At 40.0% G+C, this 24,079-nt stretch overlaps 3 protein-coding genes across 4 annotated transcripts; 2 read left to right on the top strand and 1 right to left on the bottom strand.

Annotated features, from left to right (window-relative positions):
- Positions 1-1,769: 1,769 nt before the first annotated feature.
- On the bottom strand, positions 1,770-9,982 carry LOC115782011 (titin-like). The gene is made up of 4 exons (XM_030731981.1): positions 9,962-9,982; positions 9,370-9,466; positions 2,631-8,900; positions 1,770-2,517 (listed from the first exon to the last, which is right to left on the bottom strand). Exons 1-4 carry the CDS (start codon positions 9,980-9,982, stop codon positions 2,483-2,485), a joined length of 6,423 nt encoding a protein of 2,140 aa, XP_030587841.1. The 3' UTR covers positions 1,770-2,482.
- A 1,152-nt stretch (positions 9,983-11,134) lies between these two features.
- On the top strand, positions 11,135-14,162 carry gdpgp1 (GDP-D-glucose phosphorylase 1). 2 transcript variants are annotated; one of them, XM_030731936.1, is made up of 3 exons: positions 11,135-11,300; positions 11,798-12,063; positions 12,286-14,162. In XM_030731936.1, exons 2-3 carry the CDS (start codon positions 11,806-11,808, stop codon positions 12,901-12,903), a joined length of 876 nt encoding a protein of 291 aa, XP_030587796.1. In that variant the 5' UTR covers positions 11,135-11,300; positions 11,798-11,805; the 3' UTR covers positions 12,904-14,162. The 2 variants fall into 2 exon arrangements, with proteins under 2 accessions (XP_030587796.1, XP_030587795.1); XM_030731935.1 differs by having other exon boundaries at positions 11,798-14,162.
- A 700-nt stretch (positions 14,163-14,862) lies between these two features.
- rhcgb (Rh family, C glycoprotein b) lies at positions 14,863-23,320 on the top strand. Its single transcript, XM_030731029.1, has 11 exons — positions 14,863-15,186; positions 17,158-17,350; positions 18,009-18,159; positions 18,389-18,536; positions 18,653-18,819; positions 19,022-19,159; positions 20,617-20,753; positions 20,893-21,017; positions 21,123-21,196; positions 21,567-21,634; positions 22,274-23,320. Exons 1-11 carry the CDS (start codon positions 14,967-14,969, stop codon positions 22,320-22,322), a joined length of 1,470 nt encoding a protein of 489 aa, XP_030586889.1. The 5' UTR covers positions 14,863-14,966; the 3' UTR covers positions 22,323-23,320.
- Positions 23,321-24,079: the final 759 nt, after the last annotated feature.

Here is a 24,079-nt window from a genome sequence, read left to right as displayed (position 1 = left end):
AAGTAACAGATGTTAAACAGGTAAACCAAGAAAAACAACAGCAGTTGATGACATAAACATTGTAAGTGCTGTAAAGAAATACCCCCAAAACAACTGTTGGTGACATCAGCAACAACCTCCAGAGGGCAGTAGATTTTAATACCTTCACTCCTGCAATGTTTACTCTTACTTCACTCTTACAATGTTTATGTCATCAACTGCTGTTGATGACATAAACATTGTAAGTGCTGTAAAGAAATGCCCCCAAAACAACTGTTAGTGACATCAGCAACAACCTCCAGAGGGCAGGAGTGAAGGTATTAAAATCTACTGTTGGCAGAAGACTAAATGAACAAAAGTACAGAGGCTTCACCAGAAGATGCAATCCACTAATTAGCAAGAAGAACAGGAAGGCCAGGCTGGAATTTGCCAAGATGTACAGAGACAAGCCTCAGAAATTCTGGGACAAAGTTTTTTGGACTGATGAGAGAAAGATTAACCTTTATTAATGTGACAGAAAGGATCTGATCACGATCCCAAACATACAAGCTGATCTGTGAAACACACTGGAGGTAATGGCATGGCTTGCATGGCTTCTTCTGGGATAGGAATCATTAATCTTCACTGATGATGTCATGCATGATGGCAGCAGTACAGTGAACTCAGAAGTCTACAGAAACATTTTGTCTGTCAATTTAAAGAAAGATGTAACTAAACTGATTGAGATATCCTTCATTATGCAACAAGATAATGACCCAAAACACACCTGCTTCTGAGTTCATCAGGAGCAGGAAGCAGAAGTTTTTTAATTGGCCTAGTCAGTCTCAAGACTTATAGCTTATAGAGCATGGGTTTTAGAAACTGTAAACCTAGTTGTTCTAGTTCTTGTCTCAATTTGTGACAATGATAACCAAAATGGATGTCAAATATAACCGTTAAAATAATTTTTAAATCCACATTTTTGTTGATTCATGCATTTAAGATCAACATATTTAAAGAACAGTACTTCTCCACTGCAAATTGTGTCCCACAACATATATGCAACCCTCTTATTGAAAACTATTTAGCCTGGATAAAGATGAGACAAAACACTGAAATGGCCTGACAAAGAGGAATTGATGTGACTGAGTTGTGTGCTTACACCATGGGTAGACTAAAGGTCAGTCCTCTATGACATATTTTGTATTTTTTTCAATCTTTTCTGAGTAGATTGTATCACTCTAACTAATGCAACCCTGTTACCCATATTACCAAAAGAAACATAAGTTTCCTTCCTTTATTTATATAACTGCATTTATCTTTGACTTTCACAGTCCATTACATTCCACAGCTCACATCTTTTTCTGAGAAAAGACTGATACTAGCACTGATTTGCAATCCTGTTACTTTTACGTGCAACACTGTTACCATACGTATAAAAGAAGCATTACAAACGTATGTTAAAAAAAGCATAAAATTTTATTATGCAACATTTATGTTGTCCTGAGTATTTACAGGACACATTTCTGTCATAATCTACAAATAAAAGTAATATTTTTATAATCAACATTTTTTGATTCTGGAGTATTGGTAAAGAGGGTTGTGCCAAGTATGGCACACAACACCTAAATTATCTCATAAAATTGTACCTTTGATACCTGACCTGGAATATTCTTGTTCTTATTATTTAGTGTTTTTAGACCATCCAGAATTATTAAAATAACAGTGCAACCATAGATATAGATTTCAGGGAGGATGCAGGGAATATGTCCCTCACTATATTTATAGCACATGCATCTCTTCATCCAGTAAAAAAATAAACAAGTAGAAGAGTTTTCTTTTTTTTTTTTTTTAAATATACAATATATAGTACTTAGTGAGGACTTCTGCTGACAATGGTCTTTGTTCTTCAACAAAAGCTCTTTTTCAACCCAGAATATAAATTACGTGTTCACAAAACCTCGAAATTCCTTGCAGTTAACATAATTATCCCCACCACACACAAACAAACACTGTGAGCAACTTAGCCTACTACCCTGGCACTTTGCACGCAAAGGAGCCAGAAATAAAAACAAGGCGGAGGTCCAACATTTGAACATTTTCTTTCCTGAAAAAGAATGAAAACCAAGTTCTGAGCCTCTGCTTTTTTAGATTTAAAGTGTTGTTACTGGATTGCCTGCTTCTTTTAAAGTAATATTGTCTGTCCTTCTTGTTTTCCATCACCATCAGTAACATAGTTGAGAGTCGAAAGTCATCCCAAATCATAGATACATGTTTGTTTGGTTTTTTGACATATTCAGAATGGGAAAAAAGTAAATAAATAAATCATTGACATGATAAATATGACATACACATTTAATCAACTTCCCTAACCAAAAGACACAAAAGTAGGCTGATATGAGACCAACTTGTCAACTCATTACGCTCTGACTCTCACATCTGGACAAAAGAGGAAAACATATCTATATGTGATTTGAAAATCCTGTCTGATTTTCAGGATTTGATTTTCTTGACCTGGGACAAACTAAGCTCCTGGATTTGTCTCCAAGTCTGTTGTATCTAAAACAAAAACAAAAGTAAAACAGCATGTAAAATTATACAGGCTAGGTTTCAATATGAATTTTTACTAAAGAATTCTTGCAACTGATATTGTGTTTAATCTTCAGAAGTACCTGTCATTTTTGTTCCCTCTCTGGTCTCAGCTGGAAGCCCAATGCCATACTCGTTTTCTCCTGTGACTCTAAAGAAATAGATTCCTCCCTCCTCCAGGTCGGACACCTTGTAAGACAATCGGCGACACTTGTCCGTAAGCTTCGTCCATCCCGTTCTGCTAATGTCCCGTATGTCTACAAGGTAGTTCTTTACAGGGGCCCCTCCCTCATTGTCAGGGATGTCCCAGGTAACAGTGGCAGAGTTCTTAGTCACATCTTTAACTGTTATATGAGCTGGGGGACCAGGTGAATCTAAAACCTTCACATTTAGGGTCAAAGAAGCAGATCCAGCGGCATTTTGCAGTTTGACGGTGTATTTGCCGGAGTCATCACGTGTTGCTTGTTCAACTGTGATAGAGGTGGCAGAGCTCGTGGTGTTGATCATTCCTCTGACTCGCAGATCAACATCTGCTTTGTCCCATGACACACTGGGAACAGGTCTGCCTGTGAAAGGCACTGTCAATGTGAAGGAGCTGCCATATTTAACAAGCAGAGTCTTCCTCATCTCAGGGCTAATGTCAAACACGGGCTTCTCCTCTCGCTCTGTGGCTACTTCATGGTCTGTTTCAGGGCTGGGGTCACTGATACCAACCTTATTTATGGATCTGACAGTAAAAACATAGTTTGCCTCTGTTGTGAGTCCAGTTACTGTAAACTCTGTCCGATCTGTGTTCTGAACAGCAACAGCCCAGTCTTCTTCTGTTGGTTTTCTGAATTCTACTTTATACCCCGTAACTGCAGCTCCACCATCAAACAGTGGTTTGTTCCATGACAGCGTGATTGAGGATCTGGATGAATCAATTATGGTGGGCTTTGCCGGAGGGGAAGGAAGAAACTTTGGATCCTCTGCCAGGGTGAGAGGGGATGGCAGACTTGGTTCACTAAGCCCAGCAGCATTTTCAGCAAAGACTCTGAATTCATACTCAGATCCTGCATGCAGACCAGAGGCTTTGACTCGTAGGTCATAGACTGGTTTCTTATTGACCCTGACCCAGCGGATCCCCTGCTTCTCCCTTTTCTCTACAATGTAGCCGCTGATGCGGCTGCCACCATCAGAGGCTGGCCTCTTCCAGCAAACTGTCATAACCTCACTGGTTGCACTTGTGACCTCAACATCTGTTGGAGCAGATGGGATGGTAAAGGGATCCATGGCCTTGACTGGCTCACTTTCCAAAGTCTCTCCCTCACCATATTTATTCACTGCCCTCACCCTAAACAGATATTCATTTCCTTTGAGAAGTTTGGTTATTTTGCAGGTAGTTGACATCATGTCACCATACACAAGGGTCCAAGCAATGCGGCTGGTTTCACACTTCTCAACAATGTAGTACATGATCTCAGCACCACCAGTCTCATGAGGAGGCCCCCATGACAGGGTGCACTTTTCTGCTGAAAGTCCAGAAACTTCCAAGGGTCCAGCAGGTGGACCAGGCCTGTCTAGTATTTTGCAGGTGATAGTCTTCGATGTGGTGCCACCTGTATTCTGCAGAGTAAGAGTATACTGACCGGAGTCTTTCCTAACAGTCTCTCTGATAAGCAGAGAGGTATGCATTTTTGTTGCCCTTATCTCAACCCGTCCCTTAGTGCCAATATTTCTGTCATTCTTCAGCCAAAACACTGTAGGAATGGGGCGGCCTGAGATTTCAGCTTCTATTCTTAGAAAGTCGCCTGCTTTGACAACCACCACCTGTCTAAATTTGTCTTCCAAGATAATTTTGGGTGGCTCTACATCATGCTGTACTGTAACAGCTCCAGTTGTTTCAGAGGGTGCACTGAAGAGCTCAGCTGCATTCTTTGCAATAACACGAAAGTCATACTGTTCACCCTCTGTTAGGCCAGTCACTTCTAAGAAGGTGTCCAGTAGGTTTGTGAAGTTGCACTTAAGCCAGCAACTATCAGGCAGTTCTTTGCGCTCAACGATGTAACCAGTTATTTTAGCTCCACCGTCATATTCCGGCTTGTCCCATGAGAGCGTTACTGAAGTGTTAGTTATATTGGTGACAGTGAGGTTGCCTGGGGGATCGCACTGGTCTCTTGCTGCTACAGGATCAGATGGCTTGCTGCAAGGTCCAACACCTGCCATATTCTCCGCACACACTCGGAATTCATATATCAGACCCTCTTCAACGCTTGTCACCTTGTATTGGTTCTCTGTCACTGGGCTTTTGTTTAACTTTGTCCACAGAATACTGCTTTGATCTTTGCATTCAATATGGTAACCAATAATAGGGCTGCCACCATCACTTTCTGGTTTGCTCCAAGCGATTACCATTACAGATTTTGAGGCCTGCACAACATGAAGATTGGTTGGTGAACCGGGTGGCTTAAAGGGATACTGAGCAACAACAGGCTCTGACTCAACAAAGTGGCTCTTTCCATAGCGATTCTCTGCAGCAACACGAAACTGGTATTCAGTGCCTTGTGTCAGACGAGAAATTTTGATTGATGTTCTTGCAACTGTAGCTGATACACTCTGCCATAATGTACTACCTGTATCTCTTTTCTCAACAGCATAATTAGTGATTTGACATCCACCAGTGTAATTTGGAGGCTGCCATGACAGAGACACAAAGTCAGCACTAACATCATCCACACTGAGGTCTGTTGGTGGTCCGGGCCTTTCAAAAACATTAACAAATATTTGAGCCGAAGTGGTTCCAACAGAGTTGGTCAGGGTCACCTCATACACACCGACATCTATCCTGGTTGCGTCTTTGATAATGATCTGCGATGATGTGTCAGATGTGCTAACATTTACCCTGCTTGTCTCTTTCAGCGCATTGCCGTCTTTTTTCCAGGCTGCTGTTGGTGATGGCAGCCCTTTAAATGGAACATCGATCTTTAAATCATTTCCTGCCTTCACGCTGAATGTGTTGGACAGCAGACTGATCGTAGGCTCAGTGCTGGTATCCTTCACTATCACAGATGCAGGCAGGCACTTTGGCTCACTCCTTCCCTTTTCATTCGCTGCACATACTCTAAAGAAATACTCCTTTCCTTTTTTCAGCCCATTAATAGTTGCATCGAGTGCTTTACTCTCTGAACATTTTGTCCACGTGTCATCTCCCTTAGCTTGCATTTCTACAATGTAAGATAAGATTTTGCTTCCTCCATCATGGTCCGGCTTTTCCCACGAGAGTCTTGCACTACTGCACGTGACATCACTGAGTGTGATCTTGCCAGGAGGCAGAGGCACCTCACACACTTTAACAGCTTCTGTGGTTTCTGCTGGCAGCCCAGTGCCAAACTCATTCACAGCCAGGACACGAAAATAATAGAAGCATCCTTCCTGTAAATTGTCAATCTTAAATGAATTCCTCACACAGTTGCTACAGACGCTTGTGAATGCCTTTCTGGCCTCTTCTCGCTTCTCTACGACGTAGTGTGAAATCTTTGCTCCTCCATCAATCAAAGGTGGCTCCCAGGATATAGAAACAGAGTCCCTCTTTACATCCTTTACCTCTAAGTTTGTTGGTGCACTGGGAGAGTCCAAAACTTTCACATTGATGAATGCTGATTTGGAGCCACAGCAGTTCTCAGCCGTCAACACATACTTCCCAGTATCGTTTCTATTGACATTCTCAATCAGTAGCACAGTGTAGGAGCTCGTTACCTCGATTTGAGCACGCTCACTGAGTGCACCATTTCCTTCTTTTGACCATTTAACCTCAGGCTCCGGCCTTCCTCTGATGGTAACAAAGAGACGTAATGTCGAACAGACTCTAACACTGACAATCTTCCTCAAGGCAGCATCCAGCTCTATCTCCGGTGCCTCTACTTTTTCAGCTGCGACGACACACCCAGGTAAATCCACATGCTCTCCAACTCCAGCAGCATTCATTGCACGAATACGAAAACTGTACTCTGCATTTTCTCTCAGTCTTTTGACAGTGTAATGTGTGTCCTCTACACCTGCACTCGGCGTGCATGTAATCCACTCATTGTCTCTTGCGTCTTTCATCTCAACTACATATCCACTGATGTCGGCTCCTCCATCATAGATGGGTTTGGACCAAGTCAGAGACACAGTACTGCTAGAATAGTCTGTCACTTTGGGGTTGGTAGGTGGGCCAGGTGGGTAAGTAGCTTCACATACTTTTATATATTCACTTGGTTCACTGGGAGCACCCAGACCAGCTGCATTTTCTGCAAGTACTCTGAACTGATAGTAATGTCCCTCTGTGAGCCCAGTGCATCGGAAACGCAAATCGTTTAGTCGTCTCTTGTTGCATTTGGTCCACCTGACGCCATCCTTGTCACGTTTCTCCACGATGAACCCATCAATCTCTGAACCTCCATCAGTTTCAGGCCTTTCCCATGTTAGCATTACAGAGTCACCAGTCACAGCTGTGGCTACAGGTGTAGAAGGTGCACTCGGTGGTGTGAAAGGATTTTGTGCAATAAAGGGGTCTGATTCCAGAAACTCACCAACTCCAAATTTGTTCACAGCAGCAATTCTGAATATATATTCTTTGCCAGGTACCAGTTTTGTCACTTTGTAACTAAGAGCTTCAACATGAGCTTCTACCCCTGTCCATGTAACACGACTGGTCTCCCTTTTTTCAATTATGTAATGTGAGACAGTTGCACCTCCATCATTTAAAGGGGGATTCCAGTGAAGATTGCACTTCTCTGCACTGATAACTTTCACCTTCATTTGTCCATCAGGAGGACCGGGTCTATCTAGGACCTTCACATTAACTGGAAGAGAAGTAGTCCCACCAATGTTACTGAGGTTCAAGAGAAAGTGTCCTCCATCAGCTCGTGTGCAGTCCCTGACAGTCAGGGTTGTGTGTGTGAGGGTGTTTTTGATCTCCATTCTCGGTGTGACTTTGTCGATTTCTCTTCCTTCTTTCAACCATGTTACTTCTGGAAGAGGCTTCCCAAAGTAATCAGCCTCGATTACGAATGTCTCTCCAGCCTGAACAACAGTAGTACTCTTGAACCTAGGATCAATGGATGCTGTGGGTCCTTCAATAACATCCTGCGCAATGATGGTCACACTTTCTGAAGGTGGGCTCCAAACACCAGCTCCATTCTTAGCAGTTACTCTAAACTCATAACTTTGCCCTCCAGTCAGACTCGTGACTGTGAACTGATTCTCAATAACATTGGTGAAGTTTGCTTTCATCCACCTGCCATCTGGGAGCTCCTTTTTTTCAACAACATAGCCTGTAATACTGCTTCCACCATCATACTTGGGTTTCGCCCACTGAAGTGTGACATTTTCTCTAGTAATGACAACAGCTTCAGGTTTACCAGGTGGATCACAGGGGTCTCTTGCCACATAGCATTCAGATATCTTGCTAGGTGGGCTGAGTCCAGCAACATTTTCAGCACAGACTCTGAATTCATACTCAATGCCTTCTTCAAGCCCGCTTGTTTTGAAGCGAGCATCAGTTATAACAAACTTGTTAAGTTTGCTCCATAAAATGCTGTTCTTTTCTTTACGTTCAATGTGATAGCCAGTGACAGGACTGCCTCCATCTCTGATTGGAGGCTCCCATTCAACCACCATGCTGTACTTTGTAACAGCTGAAACAAAAGGGGTACCAGGGGCAGCAGGAACACTGAATGGATATTGAGCAATTACAATAGGAGATGTGATTGCAGTACTTTTTCCATACCTATTTTCTGCAAACACTCTGAATTGGTATTCACTTCCTGTCTTCAACTTGGTAACTTTGATTGTGGTTCTCACTGTTGTTGCTGAAACAGTCTGCCACTCCATACTCGTGGTTTCCCGTTTCTCCACTACATAGTTGTCTAGTTGGCAGCCTCCTGTATATTCAGGTGGCTCCCAGGAGATGGTAACATAGTCAGAACTGACTTCATCAATCCTCACAGGTCCTGTGGGTGGGTCTGGCTTTTCAAGAACAACCACAGTGATTTCCCCAGTATATTTTCCCGCACTGTTGGCTGCTGTGACAGAGTACTGACCAGAGTGCTCCCTGACAGCATGTCTGATATGAAGGACTGTCAGTGATGCTGTAGTTGAAATCTCTAGCCTTGATGTTTCTTTAAGTGCCTGGCCATTTTTTTTCCATTCAGTCTTTGGCACCGGGTGCCCAAACACTGGGACCTCTACTTTTAGCTCTTCGCCATTCTTGACAGTGAATGTGCTAAAAGTTATCTGGAGTTTTGGCATAATAGCATTTTCGTTATCTGTGATGGGGGTGGGTTGCACATTTGCGCTGGTTTCTCCATTTTCTGCAGCAGAAGAAGGCTGGCCTGGAGTGCAGAATTACAAGCAATACATTACAAGGAGACAAAGAGACTCATTTGGGATGTATTTGTAACATAGATTCTGTTGATTGAATCCATATCAGACTATAGAAAAATATTTTCACCTAGCTGTTATTCTAAAAAAAAAATAAGGCCAGCCTACTTTGTACTGTATACTGAAGAGGTCATAACATTATATTTCTGAGGATTTTCTAAAATACTGGTTTTACATTGTTAGAAACTATAATGAAGCTGTGGCTTAAACCGGTTTGCTTCTTATATAGGCTTATCTAAGACTGGCATTTTATCAACATGTGTAACAAACATCCTTATTCTCTTGTACACTTCAATACAAAGACATGTTAGTTTAATTTATTTTTAATAACTTGCTGAAAATGTTGTAACTTCATTTTAAAACAAAGTATGAATACATGCGATCTATGTGGGACAGGGACAGGGTGAATGCACAACATACCTTCAACAATGAGTGTGGAGGGAGATTGGGAAACCTCAGTATCCCGTGTCATGTTTATATTTAGAGTGTGAACTTCATCCTCTGCTTTCTTTCCAGTCTACAAGACAGAGTGGTAGCTTTTAATGTTAGTGAAAATTAGATTTAAATATATGCACTTAAATAGGAACATATGTTTTACCTCGTTCCAAGGCTATTATGTAGTTTGGTTATTTGGAAGGAGATGGTAGCTTAAAGTCTGTATTAAATGTGTTACACAAAGCCAACTGAACAACTTTTAAACAAGCACATTAAGGAGGCTATCTTACTGAGTGAAATGTGTGTAACAGAAACACTTGAAGATGTTAAAAATAACTACAGGCATGGTGAAGCAGACTGCCAACTGTTCTGACAAACACATGAAATTCTATTATTTATCTCTTAAAGCTCCCATTAAACATTTCACATAAGAAAAACACACAAAGCAAATATAACTCAACCGAAAGGAGATTTTAGGATCTTTAAATGCTTTCTGTACTATGTTACAATAACTTTTTAGATACTGTTGCTTGAAAGTGATTCATTTCCAAACAAAGGTGTTCCTGTGTGTACTTACCTCATCCTTGCTTTCTTCCATCCTTTCTCTTATTTGAACTCAAAATTCAGATCCCTCAGTTAACCAGTTAGTTGGTTATGGTGTCCTGAGTGCTGTGAGCCCCAAATCTCCTACACAACTCTGCCAATCACTGCCTGCTTTATCTCCAAAAGCATTCAGAGACTAAAATAAGCATGGAGCTGGATTGGCCAGCTGCTCATTCTTTCAGAATTAGTTTAGCCTCCATGGCTCAGCTAGGGATAAATGACAAACTGCTCAGCACTTAAATATTGTCCATGTACTATTCCTGTTATAAGTGGGTTTGTCCAGTAACTTTATATGTTCAGATATTAATACAGACCTTTGGGCAGGCAAACAAGAGTTTAATGATGCTACTGTACTTCCTTTAATTTAAAAATCAAATTAGATCCCTTTTCATTGTTATTGACTGATAAGAATTGAGTGTAGGAGAAAAGATTTTTCTTTTTTAGCGTCTGCTAATAGTTTCATTGGGACTGACCAGGATAGACAGGATTAGAAATAAGTGCATCTGAGGTGCAGTTCAGGTTGAGCTATTTGGAGACAAAGTTAGAGAGGCAAGGCTGAGATGATTTTGGCATGTGCAGAGGAGGGATAGTGGCTATACTGGACAAAGGATGTTGAAGATAGAGCTGCCAGCAAAAGAAAACTGCAGAGAAGATTAATGCATGTAGTGAAAGAGTACATGCCCAGGGTTGGTGTCACAAAGGAGGATCCTAGGGATGGAGTGAGATGGAGGCAGATGACCGACTGTGGTGACCCCTAAAGGTAGCAGCCAGAAGGAGAAGGCAGCTTCTGAAGTGGGGAAAGCCAGAAAAGAAACGTTTGTGGTCCACTGTATTAAATGAACGAGAGGCATCTTGAAAAGGGGGGTCTGCCATGCAAGTAATAAAAGTAATACAATGTTTAACTATTTCAGTGGTCTAAAAATATAAATAACCGTAAAAAACAAACAAACAAACAAAAAACATTTAAAATGTTACATACACACACTCGTGTTAGAGTGCTCCCTGTCAGCATGTCTGATATAAAGGACTGTTAATGATGCTGTAGTTAAAATCTCTAGCCTCGATGTTTCTTTAACTGACTGGCTAATAAAATCTTTTGTTCTGAAAAAATGTGCCGGAAATGCACCAGTTAGCGCCGACGAGGAAGAACACGCTGCTAGCTTGCCAAGCTAGCCGGTTTTAGGTGCGTGATTGCAGGTGAAGCACAGATATGAACATTTTGAGGGAACGTGAATGAGAGTTAACCGTGTCGTTTTGAACAGGCGTTAAATCTGCTCTCGGTTTCTGACTTTGACACGGTCTCAAATGAAGAGGTGAGGTCACTGTAAAATTAAATTCCCTCATGCATGAAACCTGGAAAACAAGTTATTGAATGAAGTAGGAACTGCTTTCACTGTGAAACAAAATGTAGGCTTTACTGCAACTTGCTGGTATCAAGAAAGTTTGTGTTTCTATCTGATAATAAAGCTGAGGTTTTCTTTCAGAGCTGCCTGCCAGAAAATAACTTAAGCCTTTAAGAAATGTATTTATCTGTCAGCTTATGGATATCACAGGTTTCAGTTTCCAGATGCTAATGTTTTTCCTTTTTTTGGGGGGGGGGGTAATTTTAAGCATTTCTATTGGTTGTTGACTGCATTTTGTCAACCTTGCCACTGAATAAAACTGAGTATTTTTTAATAAAAAAATTTTTTTTTAATTTTTTTTTATTTATAAGAGATAATACATGCGTAGAGGTGTTTGTCTGACCTAAATGACCGACCTCAATGACTCTGTTGTCAAATGTAATTTCTGCTGTTTCACTTATCAACAGATCTCAACATGTCCATGCAGTTTGTGTATACCCAGCAGGACTTTGTCACTGATTTATGTCGGAACAGTGGAAACAATTCCGCAACAAGATCACTATCAACAAAGTTTGATGCAACCATCCGAGCTGGCTGGGCAGACAGGATGGCGAGGAGGCTCTTCCGCTACCAACTGGGTGATTTACAAACACGAATCCTGCAGGGCCCACATGGCTACGTGGCTCAGCTGAATATACAACGAGGAATAGAGAGAAGAAAGCCTCAGGAGATAGTGAGCATTAAGCAGGAATTCAGTGCCAAGCAATTTAATTTTAACAAAATCAATCCAGATGAAATCATATTTGAGATGATGAAAGTCACAACTGGAGGCACAGCTCTGACTAGCAATGCACAGTGTCCTCAACCCCAGAAGATGGTTGTGTTGGTCAATGTTAGCCCTTTAGAGTTCGGACATTGTCTCTTTGTTCCAGATCCCTCTCACTGTCTCCCACAGGTCCTGACAAGGTTTGCAATCCAGGTTGGTATAGAAGCTGTGCTCTTGAGCTCCGACCCTGCTTTTCGCATGGGATTCAACAGTCTCGGAGCATTTGCATCTGTCAATCATCTACACCTCCATGGATATTATCTAGACCATGCCCTCAAGATAGAGTCTAAGCCAGCTAAACCTTTGTGTCCCGAAAAGGGATTTTATCGAATGTTGGACTTCCCTGCAGGCTTTTTGTTTTACGCAGAATCAGAGGAGGTGGAGAAAGTGGCGGGAGCTATCTGTGAAGTCACAGATTTTCTTGTGAACGATAATATTGCTCACAACCTGTTCTTGACTAGAGGAAGCCCACCATGTGGTCAAATGCAAAGCGAACAGGATTGTTTGCTGAGAACAGGTGTTCGCATTGCTGTGTGGCCCAGAATATCCTGCTTCGGTGCCAAAGAGGAATCTGCCTTTAATGTTGCACTTTGTGAGCTGGCTGGACATTTACCCTTCAAGAACAAAAGGGACTTTGAGGTCACCACAGAGAATGATGTCATTAGTATAATCCAGAGGTATCTTTTGCCTGATGATAAGTTTCACAGGCTGGAACAGAAGCTTACTGAACATTTAATGTGTTTATAAAACATAGCCATTGTCATTAACTTACAGCTGGGCAGGAATCTTCACTGTTTCTTCATGGGGTCTTAGATTTATGATGGTATAAATTGATAAATCTACACACTGGATTGTGATCTTAATTGTAACCACTGCACTACCCCACTGGATATGTGTCAGTCTTCCTTGTACAATGAAGGAAATTACATATGTTGAGTTTTATGATTATGTGATAATGTTCTTTAAATGATTAATAAATGTGTTGTAGCAAAATTGCCACCAAATGCTACAAAAATGGGGCTAAAGACCAGAGTTTTTTTTTGTTTGTTTGTTTGTTTGTTTTAATGATTTGCAGTCCTTAGTTGTGTTGATGTGAGTCAGGAGAAGCTCGGGTGTGGTGGAACAGAGCTGTTATTAATGTTACTTGTTAAATGTTAGGATTGTGTTTTTGGAGGATTTATGAAAAAGGCACATTACATAATCTCTATTTACAAAGTAATGCAATGGAGCATGGTGGTAGGATACATTTTTCCAAGCAAAGCCAATTGTAATAATGGTGAGTATAGCTCGGTGAACTAGTTATCATTTAAGGAATACATTGAAGTTGATAATACATGAAGGTGATAAAGGGTTTTGCGTTTTAATACAGTCAGATTATTGAGAAGGGCTATAAATTCTGTTGAAACCAGACATAGGGCCATTCCAGCTTCAGCAGTGTATCATTATATCCTCCTGGGACCATGTGGACCCAACAAAAGGTAACATGAATATATTTTTGACTATAGAGAGAATATGGCAGTCCCATATATAAAGCCAACATACAGCCTGAAGGAGCCTAAAGGATTTTGTTGTACGTATTGTGTTAGAAACAATTAGATTTTGTTGTTGTCCTTCTGAAACTGGATATGTGCACAACCGTTTTCCCCCTGCCTTCCTACAGGGCTGTACTATGATTACAGCATCAGACTGTGGTATATCTCCTCAGATGTAGGATAAGAAAGCAGGCTGATAACCATGTGTACAGTATGTTTTTGTTGAGCTGTCTCTTCATTGTCCAGAGTTGTGTGCCTCATGTGTTCTGTATTTATTCCCTGATTCCAAGTTCCTACCTTCTTGAGTAAAACCTGCTTTTTGAATTTACTTCCTGCATTTGGGTCCGACTCTTCCTGCCACACACAGGTGCAACTTGATGCAGTTTGGTCAAAACCCATTGTATCTGTTCAATTTCATTTTGAATGTCCTCTGACATCATTGGATGACCCGTATTTATCTTTACGTTGCACAGACTCATTAATGCAAATTAAGTGTTCCAGTTCACTGATACTTTGTTTTACCCAAATTTTATGGTCTCAGAAGTATTTGAGCACTTAAATTTAATAAAATGTTTAAATGTGAAAGTGAAATTGGTTTTTATTAGAATTTGTTTGTATAGAGGAGAAAAAATACATAGAAACCTGGACACTTTCAACCTTGAACCTGGTGATGGCTGACTGAGTCAAACCTGTCATGTATCTTTCTGATGAGGCCCAGATTGAATAGATATTATTTAAAGTTCACAGAAACAGCTTTTGCAAAGGAGATGCAAAGATCCCCTGCAGGTGCTTTAAAAGCCTCTCTTTAAAATTTGCTAATGAGACAAGCTTATTTTGTTTTGCAGAAATGAGGTAGGAGTTAATATCTCTAATATATTACAAGCTAAGCAGTTGAGTAAAGTATAACCTACGTAATTTATGACAAGATGTCTTAGTGGTCATGTTTTTTTCCCTGTTTGATCAAGATATGAACCACTGATCAAAAATTCTGAGCAGCAGGATTTGTAACAATTAAAAACTATAATTTAAAAATGCTAGAAACAAACATTTAAACGTCTATCACTGAAAGACGTCTTGAGCAGAAAAGAGTGTGTAGGGAGAGTCTGTGGGTGTGTCCTCAGAGTCCCACCTTGAATCTAAGATGCCCAGGCCTTTAAAAAGTGTGTCATTTTTGCAGAAGGCAGCTCAGCTGACTAATTCAGATATTGAGACATTCTGATATATTACAGTTATTTTAATAGATTTTTAAAAAAAATCAGTTTAAAGCAATCAAAAACAATGGGAGCTGCTCAAAGCTTTAGGGACATGTGTGATCGTGAAAAAAATACGAATATTCGTTTGAGTCTTCCAGCCGTTTGCATTGTGTGGCAAACATCCATGATCATCTTGTTTGGGGTTTTTATTCGTTACAATCCTGAGGCGGATCCACACTGGGCAGAGTACAAAAAAACCCACAATTTAACTGACATTGAGAATGACTTCTACTTCAGGTATCCAAGTAAGTGACTTTATTATTTCTATTTTTCTTCTCTTTATTATCCATATTTGTGTGCAAATGTGTGTAAATATTTGTTTTAGAATTTTATATCTGCCAGCAAACTGTCTTTTCCCAGCGCAGTAAAAAGCTTCTGCTTGAGTTGCCAATTTCATGGTAGTCCTCAGATTGTGTTGACCTTACAAATTACCCTCACATTGCTGACGAAGATCTGACTCCTGCAGGTGGCTATTTCCCTCGGGTTTTTACTCCCCTGAGGCTTGTTCCAATTTAAATACAGCCGAGTGTCCGTGCTTGCATCTTTTCTGACTAAAGCCTGTCTAATTTTTGTCATACTGTTTGTTTGGATTCTGGGATTTTTAAGGATCATTTAACATGTAAGTAATATGTATGGGTGTGGGAACACTACAAAGCAGCCCACAGTATCAGGCTATCGTTCAACCCTCTGAGAAATGGTGTTAGATGATGAATGGTTTTCCTGACTCTGTGTAGTGTTTGAGACCAATAACAGAGCTTGAGACCTCATCTTTATTGTCATGTATGTGTGTGTGCTATGGTGAAACCTTTGCTGCAGCTCGTTGTTTCACAGTGTAGTCGGAACCTATTGTCCTCTGAAACGTGTCAAACATTTGCAGTGTTATGCCGTAAATAATACACTAGTTGATGCTGGTATCAATATATTGCTGGTCATGTCAGATATGTTTGTGTAGGTTCTCCGTTATCCAGGTCATGGTAGTTTTAAGAGCTTGAAAGAGGAGTAAAAGAGGCCATCTATGTCCACTGTTAATGACCATCAGTGATCACAGGTGGTTGTGTAGGACACCAGGTGTCAGCAATTAACAATGCAGTCTTGAGATCCCTTTCCTTTCCCTGGCACCTCAACCCCCACTTACACCAGGCCTGCAGCCTTCTGGCTGTGGCTCAGGAGCTAGAGCAGGTCATCTACTAATCGTAGGGCTGGTGGTTTGATTCCTGGCTACTCCAGTCAGTGTGCCAAAGTATCATTAAACAGAAATACCTTTAAATAGAAAGCACTTGGATGCAGGAAAAAAGTGCTTGCATGAATGTATGGTTGAATACAAATGTGTTGTATAAAGTGCTTTGAGTTCTTAGAGTAGAAATGTGGTATATAAGAGCTAGTCAATTTTTCAAGCTCTTAAGACATGTCAGATAGCGACTGTCTCATGAAGAACCTAAAATTAATTTTCAAATTTTTATATATTTAGTCTGAATTGTTTTGAACATCCTTCTCTGGCAGACTGAGTGGCTTAATTTTAATGGAGTAATTTCTGATTAAAATGATTTAAACTATAACTCCTTTTGGCTTGCTTTTGCAGATGCATACATAACCTGTAGCTAGATCAACTTTAAATAACTGATTTTGAGTAGACGTTATTTACGCTTGTACTGCATACCCTTCAGATTCATCAAAAGTGCCATCTCACCATTCTCAGCTTTTTCCTGGTCTGCCCATATTCATTTCAGAGAAATTTTTGCTCCTGCAAACCTTAGGGGTTAGTACCTGCATAGCTATCTAGTTTCAACTCTGCATCATCATTTACATACCATCATGTAATCAGTAACAGTAAATACACACAATGTCCTTGGATCATCTTCACATTGTACCCCTCATGGCTCCTGATGACAAAAGTAAACTACCTGTATATAGTTTCTCCTCCAGTCACGTTTAAAGATCACATCATTCAGAGAGACAAAGAGAGGAAATATACCTGAAATACCCAAATTGTTTAAATCTGTATTATTTTCTGTTTCTTTGATTTGATATCTTGTTTCCAGTTTGGTGGAAACAAGATATCTCAGCTATATATTTGTGTACTGTAAGAGAGCATCCACAATGCAAATTGGAAAGCAAAAACATTATGACCACTGAACCACCAAGCTGTCCCCACTTCCCTCCCTTCCCGTTCTCTAATTCCAGTCCCTATTGCCCTTCTAATGATGCTTTTCTACTAGGTTTCCAAGATGTCCATGTGATGATCTTTGTTGGATTTGGCTTCCTCATGACATTTCTCAAGCGATACAGCTTCGGGGGAGTAGGTTTCAACTTCCTCATCGCTTCCTTTGGTCTCCAGTGGGCACTCCTTATGCAGGGCTGGTTCCACTCACTGGACTACACTGATGGGAAGATCAAAATTGGAGTTGAAAAGTAAAAGTTTAGTTTTATTGGTTATGACTTTAAAGGATCACTTCAGAAAAAAAATCTGAAATTTATGGCTTAGTGACATTACATGAAAGGTCAGACTTATGAAAAATAATTTACTTTGATTTGTGTTAATGAGTTCTTGTCATTTGGTTCAAATGCAATCAATCCTCTGGGGATAAATTTCTACCTGTATCCTTAGCAGAGATAAAAATTGAGATGGAGAAACCAGTCTGACAAATTCCCACAAAGACCTTTTTCAGCCAAGCTAGAGTTAATTTTTGCAGTGAGAAGGTAAACAAACACTGGGGATAATGAGAAATGATGATGCTGTCAAAGATATGATAGGTGTGTTTGTGTAAATGAGAGAGAGAAAGAGAGGGTGAGCCACATAAGGGTAACAAATTAAAGGAAAGACCTGAAACCTTGACCCTGTCCTTTCAGCTTATAGTTGCCCCTTAAACATTTTAAGTTGTTTTCATTTGTCACCCATCTAGAAGTATGTTCAGTGTACAAAATACAGCATTGGTTTGGTTCATTAATTTCTGAATATGTGCAGTGTTAGCTAAAAAAAAAAAAAAAAAGTCTTGTTTATAACCAGTACAGAGCATTAATGATCTCATATTTCCTTGCTTGTCCATTTTGGCCATGTTTCGCTCCTCAGCCTGATCAATGCTGATTTCTGTGTGGCCAGCTGCTTAATTGCCTACGGGGCGCTGCTTGGAAAAGTCAGTCCAGTCCAGCTGATGGTTCTGACTTTGTTTGGGATCACATTGTTTGCTGTGGAGGAATATATTATCCTTACTCTCATACATGTAAGTTATAGCTATTATACATCACAAAAAATATTAAAGTGTGATGTACTATTTATATTAATAATTTCCTGTTGGAAAAATAGCTTATTTTTTAATACATTGTTTTTCTTATATTTTTTAATTAATGCTACCTTGCTACTGCTAAATGACACCTTGATCATAGTCTCCTTAGTATGGCACTGTCAAGCTAATATAGCTGCTGCCTAATGCTATTATTTCATTACTTAAGGCAAGAGATGCTGGAGGCTCTATGGTGATCCACACATTTGGAGGTTATTATGGTCTTGCCATATCATGGATGCTATACCGGCCGAACCTGGATCAGAGCAGTCGTCTGCAGGGCTCAGTCTACCACTCGGATGTCTTTGCAATGATTGGTAAGCCTGATTCAGTATGCAGCTGCACAGTGTCATTCCTGGAGATGCTTTTGATAAGTTTTCATTTAATCTCACAACATTCCACATTATTGTTGACTTGTACCACTGTTTCACAGGCACCCTCTTCCTGTGGATGTTCTGGCCTAGCTTCAACTCAGCTATCTCTTATCATGGGGATGGGCAACACAGAGCTGCCATCAACACTTACCTGGCTCTGGCCTCAACTGTGCTCACCACTGTGGCCATATCCAGCTTCTTTCAGAAGCATGGAAAACTAGACATGGTAACAAGTTGCAGTCAAACACTCTGATTTAACCTGGTATGCACATGGTTATAATAGAAGATGCATACTGCATTTGTAAAGCTGGACCATGTGAAAAAAAAGAAATTTAAGTTATATACAACCCTGTGTACACATTCAGTAATTGCACCCTTCAGATGACTCCCCTTTATTTTTTTAACATTTTTCTGGACCTGTTTCACAGGTTCACATCCAGAACTCTACTCTTGCTGGAGGTGTTGCAGTAGGAACAGCAGCAGAGTTCATGCTGATGCCCTATGGCTCTCTTATTGTAGGTTTCTGCTGTGGCGTCCTCTCAACACTTGGATATATCTATATCACGGTATGAAATTTCTTTTTTCAGTGTTTTCTATGCATTAAGAGTTTAAGTTATTTGCTACATTGTGTTCACACCAATTTTTTTTTTTTTGCTTAAACTTTGTCTTTCATAGATTTTAAATTCTTTCCCCTAAGTTGACCACTCCTTATCCATCCATCCATCCATTCACTTCCGCACATCCTGTTAAGGGTCGCGGGGGGGCTGGAGCCTATCCCAGCTGTCATAGGGCGAGAGGCAGGGTACACCCTGAACAGGTCGCCAGCCTGTTGCAGGGCCAACACAGAGGGACAGACAACCTTTCACACTCACATTCATGCTCTCATTCACACCTATGGGCAATTTAGATTAGCCAATTAACCTAACCCCAGTAAGTCCTTATATCTGTCATTTTTATTTGCATTCAAGATCCAAATGTTGGATTCAGGAGACAAACACCCTCTCTGTTTTTAAGATAAGGCTTTAAACTTTCCTTTATGATAAAGCTAGGGCTGGATCAGGTGGCCCTCAACAACCCCTTAGTTGTGCTGCAATAGGCCTAGGCTGCTAGGGGGTTTCCATGATAAGAGTTTTCCTGTCTCTCCCCTCAGCCCCCACCAGTTGCACCAGATGACTGCCCCTCCCTGAGCCTGGTTCTGATGGAGGTTTCTTCCTGTTAAAAGGACTCTTTCCTTCCCACTGTTGCCAAATGTTTCCTCATAGGGCATCATTTTGACTGTTGTGTTGTCTGTGTAATTATTGTAGGGTCTTCTACCATACAATACAAAGGGCCTTGAGGCGACTGTTTGTTGTGATTTGGCGCTATATAAATAAAATTGAATTGGACTCCAGGAAGCAGCAGGAGTAACACAAAACAAACCTTTTATTGAAGTTGATATAAAGACCAAAGAAAACAAAAAGTCCAAAATGTTGATCCCAAGCATCAGGAAACTAGGCAGGGAGGCCACGAGGAGGAAACCACACTGGAGCAGGGGCAGGGAACAAACTCAACAAAAGAAAAGGGAAAATTGAAGCAATTTACACACACAGACACATTAAGGGGTAATTGGGTTAACTGGAAACACTTGGGTAGAATGATGCAGCTAAAAACAATCAAGGCAACAAGATAAGTGAATTCAAACTAGATATAAGATACTAAAGACAACTAGCTATCAGAATGAAGTTACAGAATAAACACACTCAAAATTTACAGACAGGGTAAAAGCTTGGAAAAAAACACAGGCAACTATATTTAAAACACACACAAACCCTAAACTGAATATAAGAACTAAAAGCTAAAAAGAAAATCTAATAATATTCAACTGGAATGAATTGGCAAATAATAAATATGAATTCAGTCCAACAAACTCTAAACTCTGTGTCAAAGGCCAATGACCAGGCCATTCTACTGTTTTCACTGTCTTTATATCCGATGGCAAACTTGGGTGGTATGTTTGTATAGTAAAATCCCACATTTCTTTTAGCCATTCTTGGAGAAGCGCCTGAAGATCCAGGACACATGTGGAATCCACAACCTTCATGCCATGCCAGGAGTTATAGGTGGCATTGTGGGGGCCATTAGTGCCGCAGGTGCAACTGTGGATGTTTATGGCCATGAAGGGTGAGCTTTTCCATGCTCACAAACAGGAAACCAGGAGTCAGACATAATGGCTGTGTTCACCTTTTTTCACCTGTATTGTTATCACCTTGTTCACCTGTATTCTTGTCACTGAGTGACTTTATGACTTTTTGTGTTAAAGGCTGGTTGAAACCTTTGACTTCAAGAATGAGTTCGAACACATGGTACCCACAATTCAGGGTGGTCACCAGGCGGCAGGGATGTGCGTGGCAATATGCTTTGGCATAGGTGGAGGCATCTTTGTTGGTAGGAACACCACCGCTAGCCATCAGTTTGATAGAATATATATGCATATGTTAAAAACTGTATATCAGACAGTGATGATTATTTTTGTTTTATTCTTCTTATTAGGTGCTATCTTAAGGCTACCTATCTGGGGAGATCCTGCAGATGACAACTGTTTTGATGATGAGGTCTACTGGGAGGTGAGAGACAGATCCTTACATCTATGACGATGTAAAGAGCTCCAATATTATGATGCACAGAAAAAAGCCAAACATGTTTTATTGATATGTCTGAGTGGTGTTTTTAAGATATTTCACAAGTCATGATGCATTTCGTGAAATGGTCAAGCTGAAACCTATTGCTAAAGCACATTTTGATCCAATGTGTATATAAATTTAAAAACGGATTTTAATTTACAGTCTTGGTTTCATGCTATTTGCAGAAATATTAGCAAATTTTCCATTTCCTGACATTAAACAAGCAACCATAAAATCAGATATTTTGATGATGGTTGTTTTAATGCTTGTTTTCTCCCTGAGATCACAATATTTTAATTCTAATGGTCTGCAGGTGCCAGAGGATGAGGAGAGCATCCCACCAATCCTGCAGTACAACAACCACATGCAGAACAAAGATATGTAAGTGTGTCTCTCTCTTTTATCTGTCATGGAGATTTGCTGTTTTCATATCAAAGAAAAGATGCAGTCATTGCCTTTTGTTACTGAACAATGTGTTGCATTCAGTGTCCTCTTGGTGGCAGCACAGCACAATTTTGGGGATGTTGATGTAGCTCAGTGCAACTCCAGCCATTGTCTGAGAAATATATTTTGAATACAGTGCAATCGGGAGGTGAGGTGGTGGGTAGAATAACGCCTCAGAGACACAGAGGCCTCTCCTACCACTCCTAGGTGTGGGCTTGATTACAAGGTGGTAATACAGATCATGTGCTTCAACATGAATTTATTCTGTTTGTTGATACAGAGTTTTCCAGGGGAAGACCTTTCACATGTTTAACTCTTCAATGTGACCTTGCAGTTATGCAACCACCATCATATTTACAGTGGAAATAAAAACGATACTAGTAATACATTTTTGTGGAATCAACCCAATAATCATTACATAATAAACACATGAATATCTACAGATCAAATTTAGATTTTTTTTTTTTTTTTTAATTCAAGAATCTGCACCATTTTTAAAAACATGCATATATATTATGAGCTACAAGTTCTTAGAAATAGCCTTGTTTTTCACACATTGTGTAATTTCTTTTTCAGGGCAGAGTCACATTTTACCGTGGATGCGGACTCCAGGTCTCGATCTTAGTGGATATTTATCAAACATGGCCCATTTGTTTCTTTACGTTCATCTGATACAATTTAATGATCACTAGTCAGAACCAACTATTTTTCATACAGTGATATGTCTGTTAACATGTTACGATTGAACTGTATATTAAAATCTTGGTTTTGTTTTAATTAAAAAAAAACTAGCAAAGAAGTAAAATATTTTCTGCTATGCAAACATGTTCTATTCAGTTTAAATTATTGGACAGTGAGTCAAATATTGTATTCAGTGGTGGGTATTAAATTGATTTGTCTCATTTCAAACTTGAAACAGGTAAATTTACTTATGATAATTCTTATTTTACATGCACTAATACCTTCATTTAAAACTAACCTAAACTGTTAAAGAGAAAGAAAAATATTTTAAACCAAGTTTTGTATTATGCTTTGAACCCTGCTGAGATTTGTAGTCTTCTACTGAAGCTTTCACAGCTTCTCCTGATCTAAATTATTTTGGTCTGTGTGACGTAATCCACTGCAGGCAAAATCTGAAAAGAATACACAACTTTTAGGAGAATTTTTACATTGAGAGCCATTTATCTTGTGACTGATTTATAGATTAGAGAAAAACAGGAGTTGTGATATTTGTTTTGATCTAGGTTATGCTGTGACATAAAATAGATTTCATATATTAGGACATCTTAGTCAACACTTTTTCTACTTGTAATGATTGCAATTTGTCATCAACAATTTGCTAATGCTAAAACAGGGCTGCTGAAGTAATGTTACCAGATCTTTTGATATTATTGATCTGAAAATTGATTTTTATCAAAAGCTGATATTTGTATGCGTAGACATTATATACAGTAGAATATTTGCCATACTGATGTGAAAATGTGTAATTTTTGAAATTAAGTTATTAACGTGCTGTTGCAATTAGTATCCTGTGTCAGCTTGATCTATGTGTGGATAATTAAGTTTGTATATATTTAGTAATTGAATACATTTAGCCACTTTTGGGTGAAATTTGTAATAAAATAGTGGAATAAAAATACAAATAAGTCTAAGAGGGAATGTATCGCCATCATTCTTTCAACAGCTCTCCTTAAGTGGGATACAACTGAGGGTAAAGGTCACGCTCTTATTGCTCTCCCGGGACACTGTGGTGACCAAAACAAACTAAAGGTCAGCCTTATGATCTTGACCTTGTGTCACAAAAGGTCAGCAAAAGGACAAGGGTCCCTGACAGGGTTGAAAACATATGCTGGAGTTAATCATTTTAAATTGATTAGGAGCATTTCTAAAAAGTCATTCATGCATTGTATTTTATTGTTTTTTTTTTTTTCCTTCCCCACATGGATGGGAAGACATCCACAAGTTCCACAATATCCAACAAATGTTCCATGATGTCTCGTCTCTCTACAATCACTAAATATAGCATTAATTTGTGTATCCTCTGGCCTTCATTTTCTGATGAAGGCTGGATTTACATCACTGGGTGAAGGAGGCAGCGGCAGCAGCACCAGCTCATGGCGGGAGTGTGGATGATTCCCACACATGAGTAGCAGCAAGGAATCCATCTCCTCATCCAGTCTCTTTGCTAACAAAAGCAGGCTTAGTGCTGTTTTCTTTTGTCATCAGTAACGTGTTTGAGTAAAGGAGGTAATGGTGCCACAAGTGCTCCAATTAAACGAGATGCGGCCCTGCTGAGAAGAGAGGCTCTCCCATTGCCCCCGATACCCCCCCCCATAATACATACACGCACATATGTGCACACACATACACACAAACTGGAGC

This window comes from Archocentrus centrarchus, chromosome 6 (assembly GCF_007364275.1).
Source record: "Archocentrus centrarchus isolate MPI-CPG fArcCen1 chromosome 6, fArcCen1, whole genome shotgun sequence".
NCBI classification, from domain to species: Eukaryota; Metazoa; Chordata; class Actinopteri; order Cichliformes; family Cichlidae; genus Archocentrus; species Archocentrus centrarchus.
Note: the sequence above shows the minus strand (reverse complement) of the source record. Positions and strands in the feature narration are given on the sequence as shown.

Coding starts and splice junctions, on each gene's coding strand:
- LOC115782011 (XM_030731981.1), bottom strand. CDS start 9,982: ATGGAAGAAAGCAAGGATGAG. Junction 8,901..9,369: donor CTCCACACTCATTGTTGAAG/GTATGTTGTGCA, acceptor TCTGCACTCCAG/GCCAGCCTTCTTCTGCTGCA. Junction 2,518..2,630: donor AGAGGGAACAAAAATGACAG/GTACTTCTGAAG, acceptor TTTTTGTTTTAG/ATACAACAGACTTGGAGACA.
- gdpgp1 (XM_030731935.1), top strand. CDS start 11,806: ATGTCCATGCAGTTTGTGTATACCCAGCAGGACTTTGTCACTGATTTA.
- rhcgb (XM_030731029.1), top strand. CDS start 14,967: ATGGGAGCTGCTCAAAGCTTTAGGGACATGTGTGATCGTGAAAAAAAT. Junction 18,537..18,652: donor GGATGTCTTTGCAATGATTG/GTAAGCCTGATT, acceptor ACTGTTTCACAG/GCACCCTCTTCCTGTGGATG. Junction 18,820..19,021: donor AGCATGGAAAACTAGACATG/GTAACAAGTTGC, acceptor CCTGTTTCACAG/GTTCACATCCAGAACTCTAC.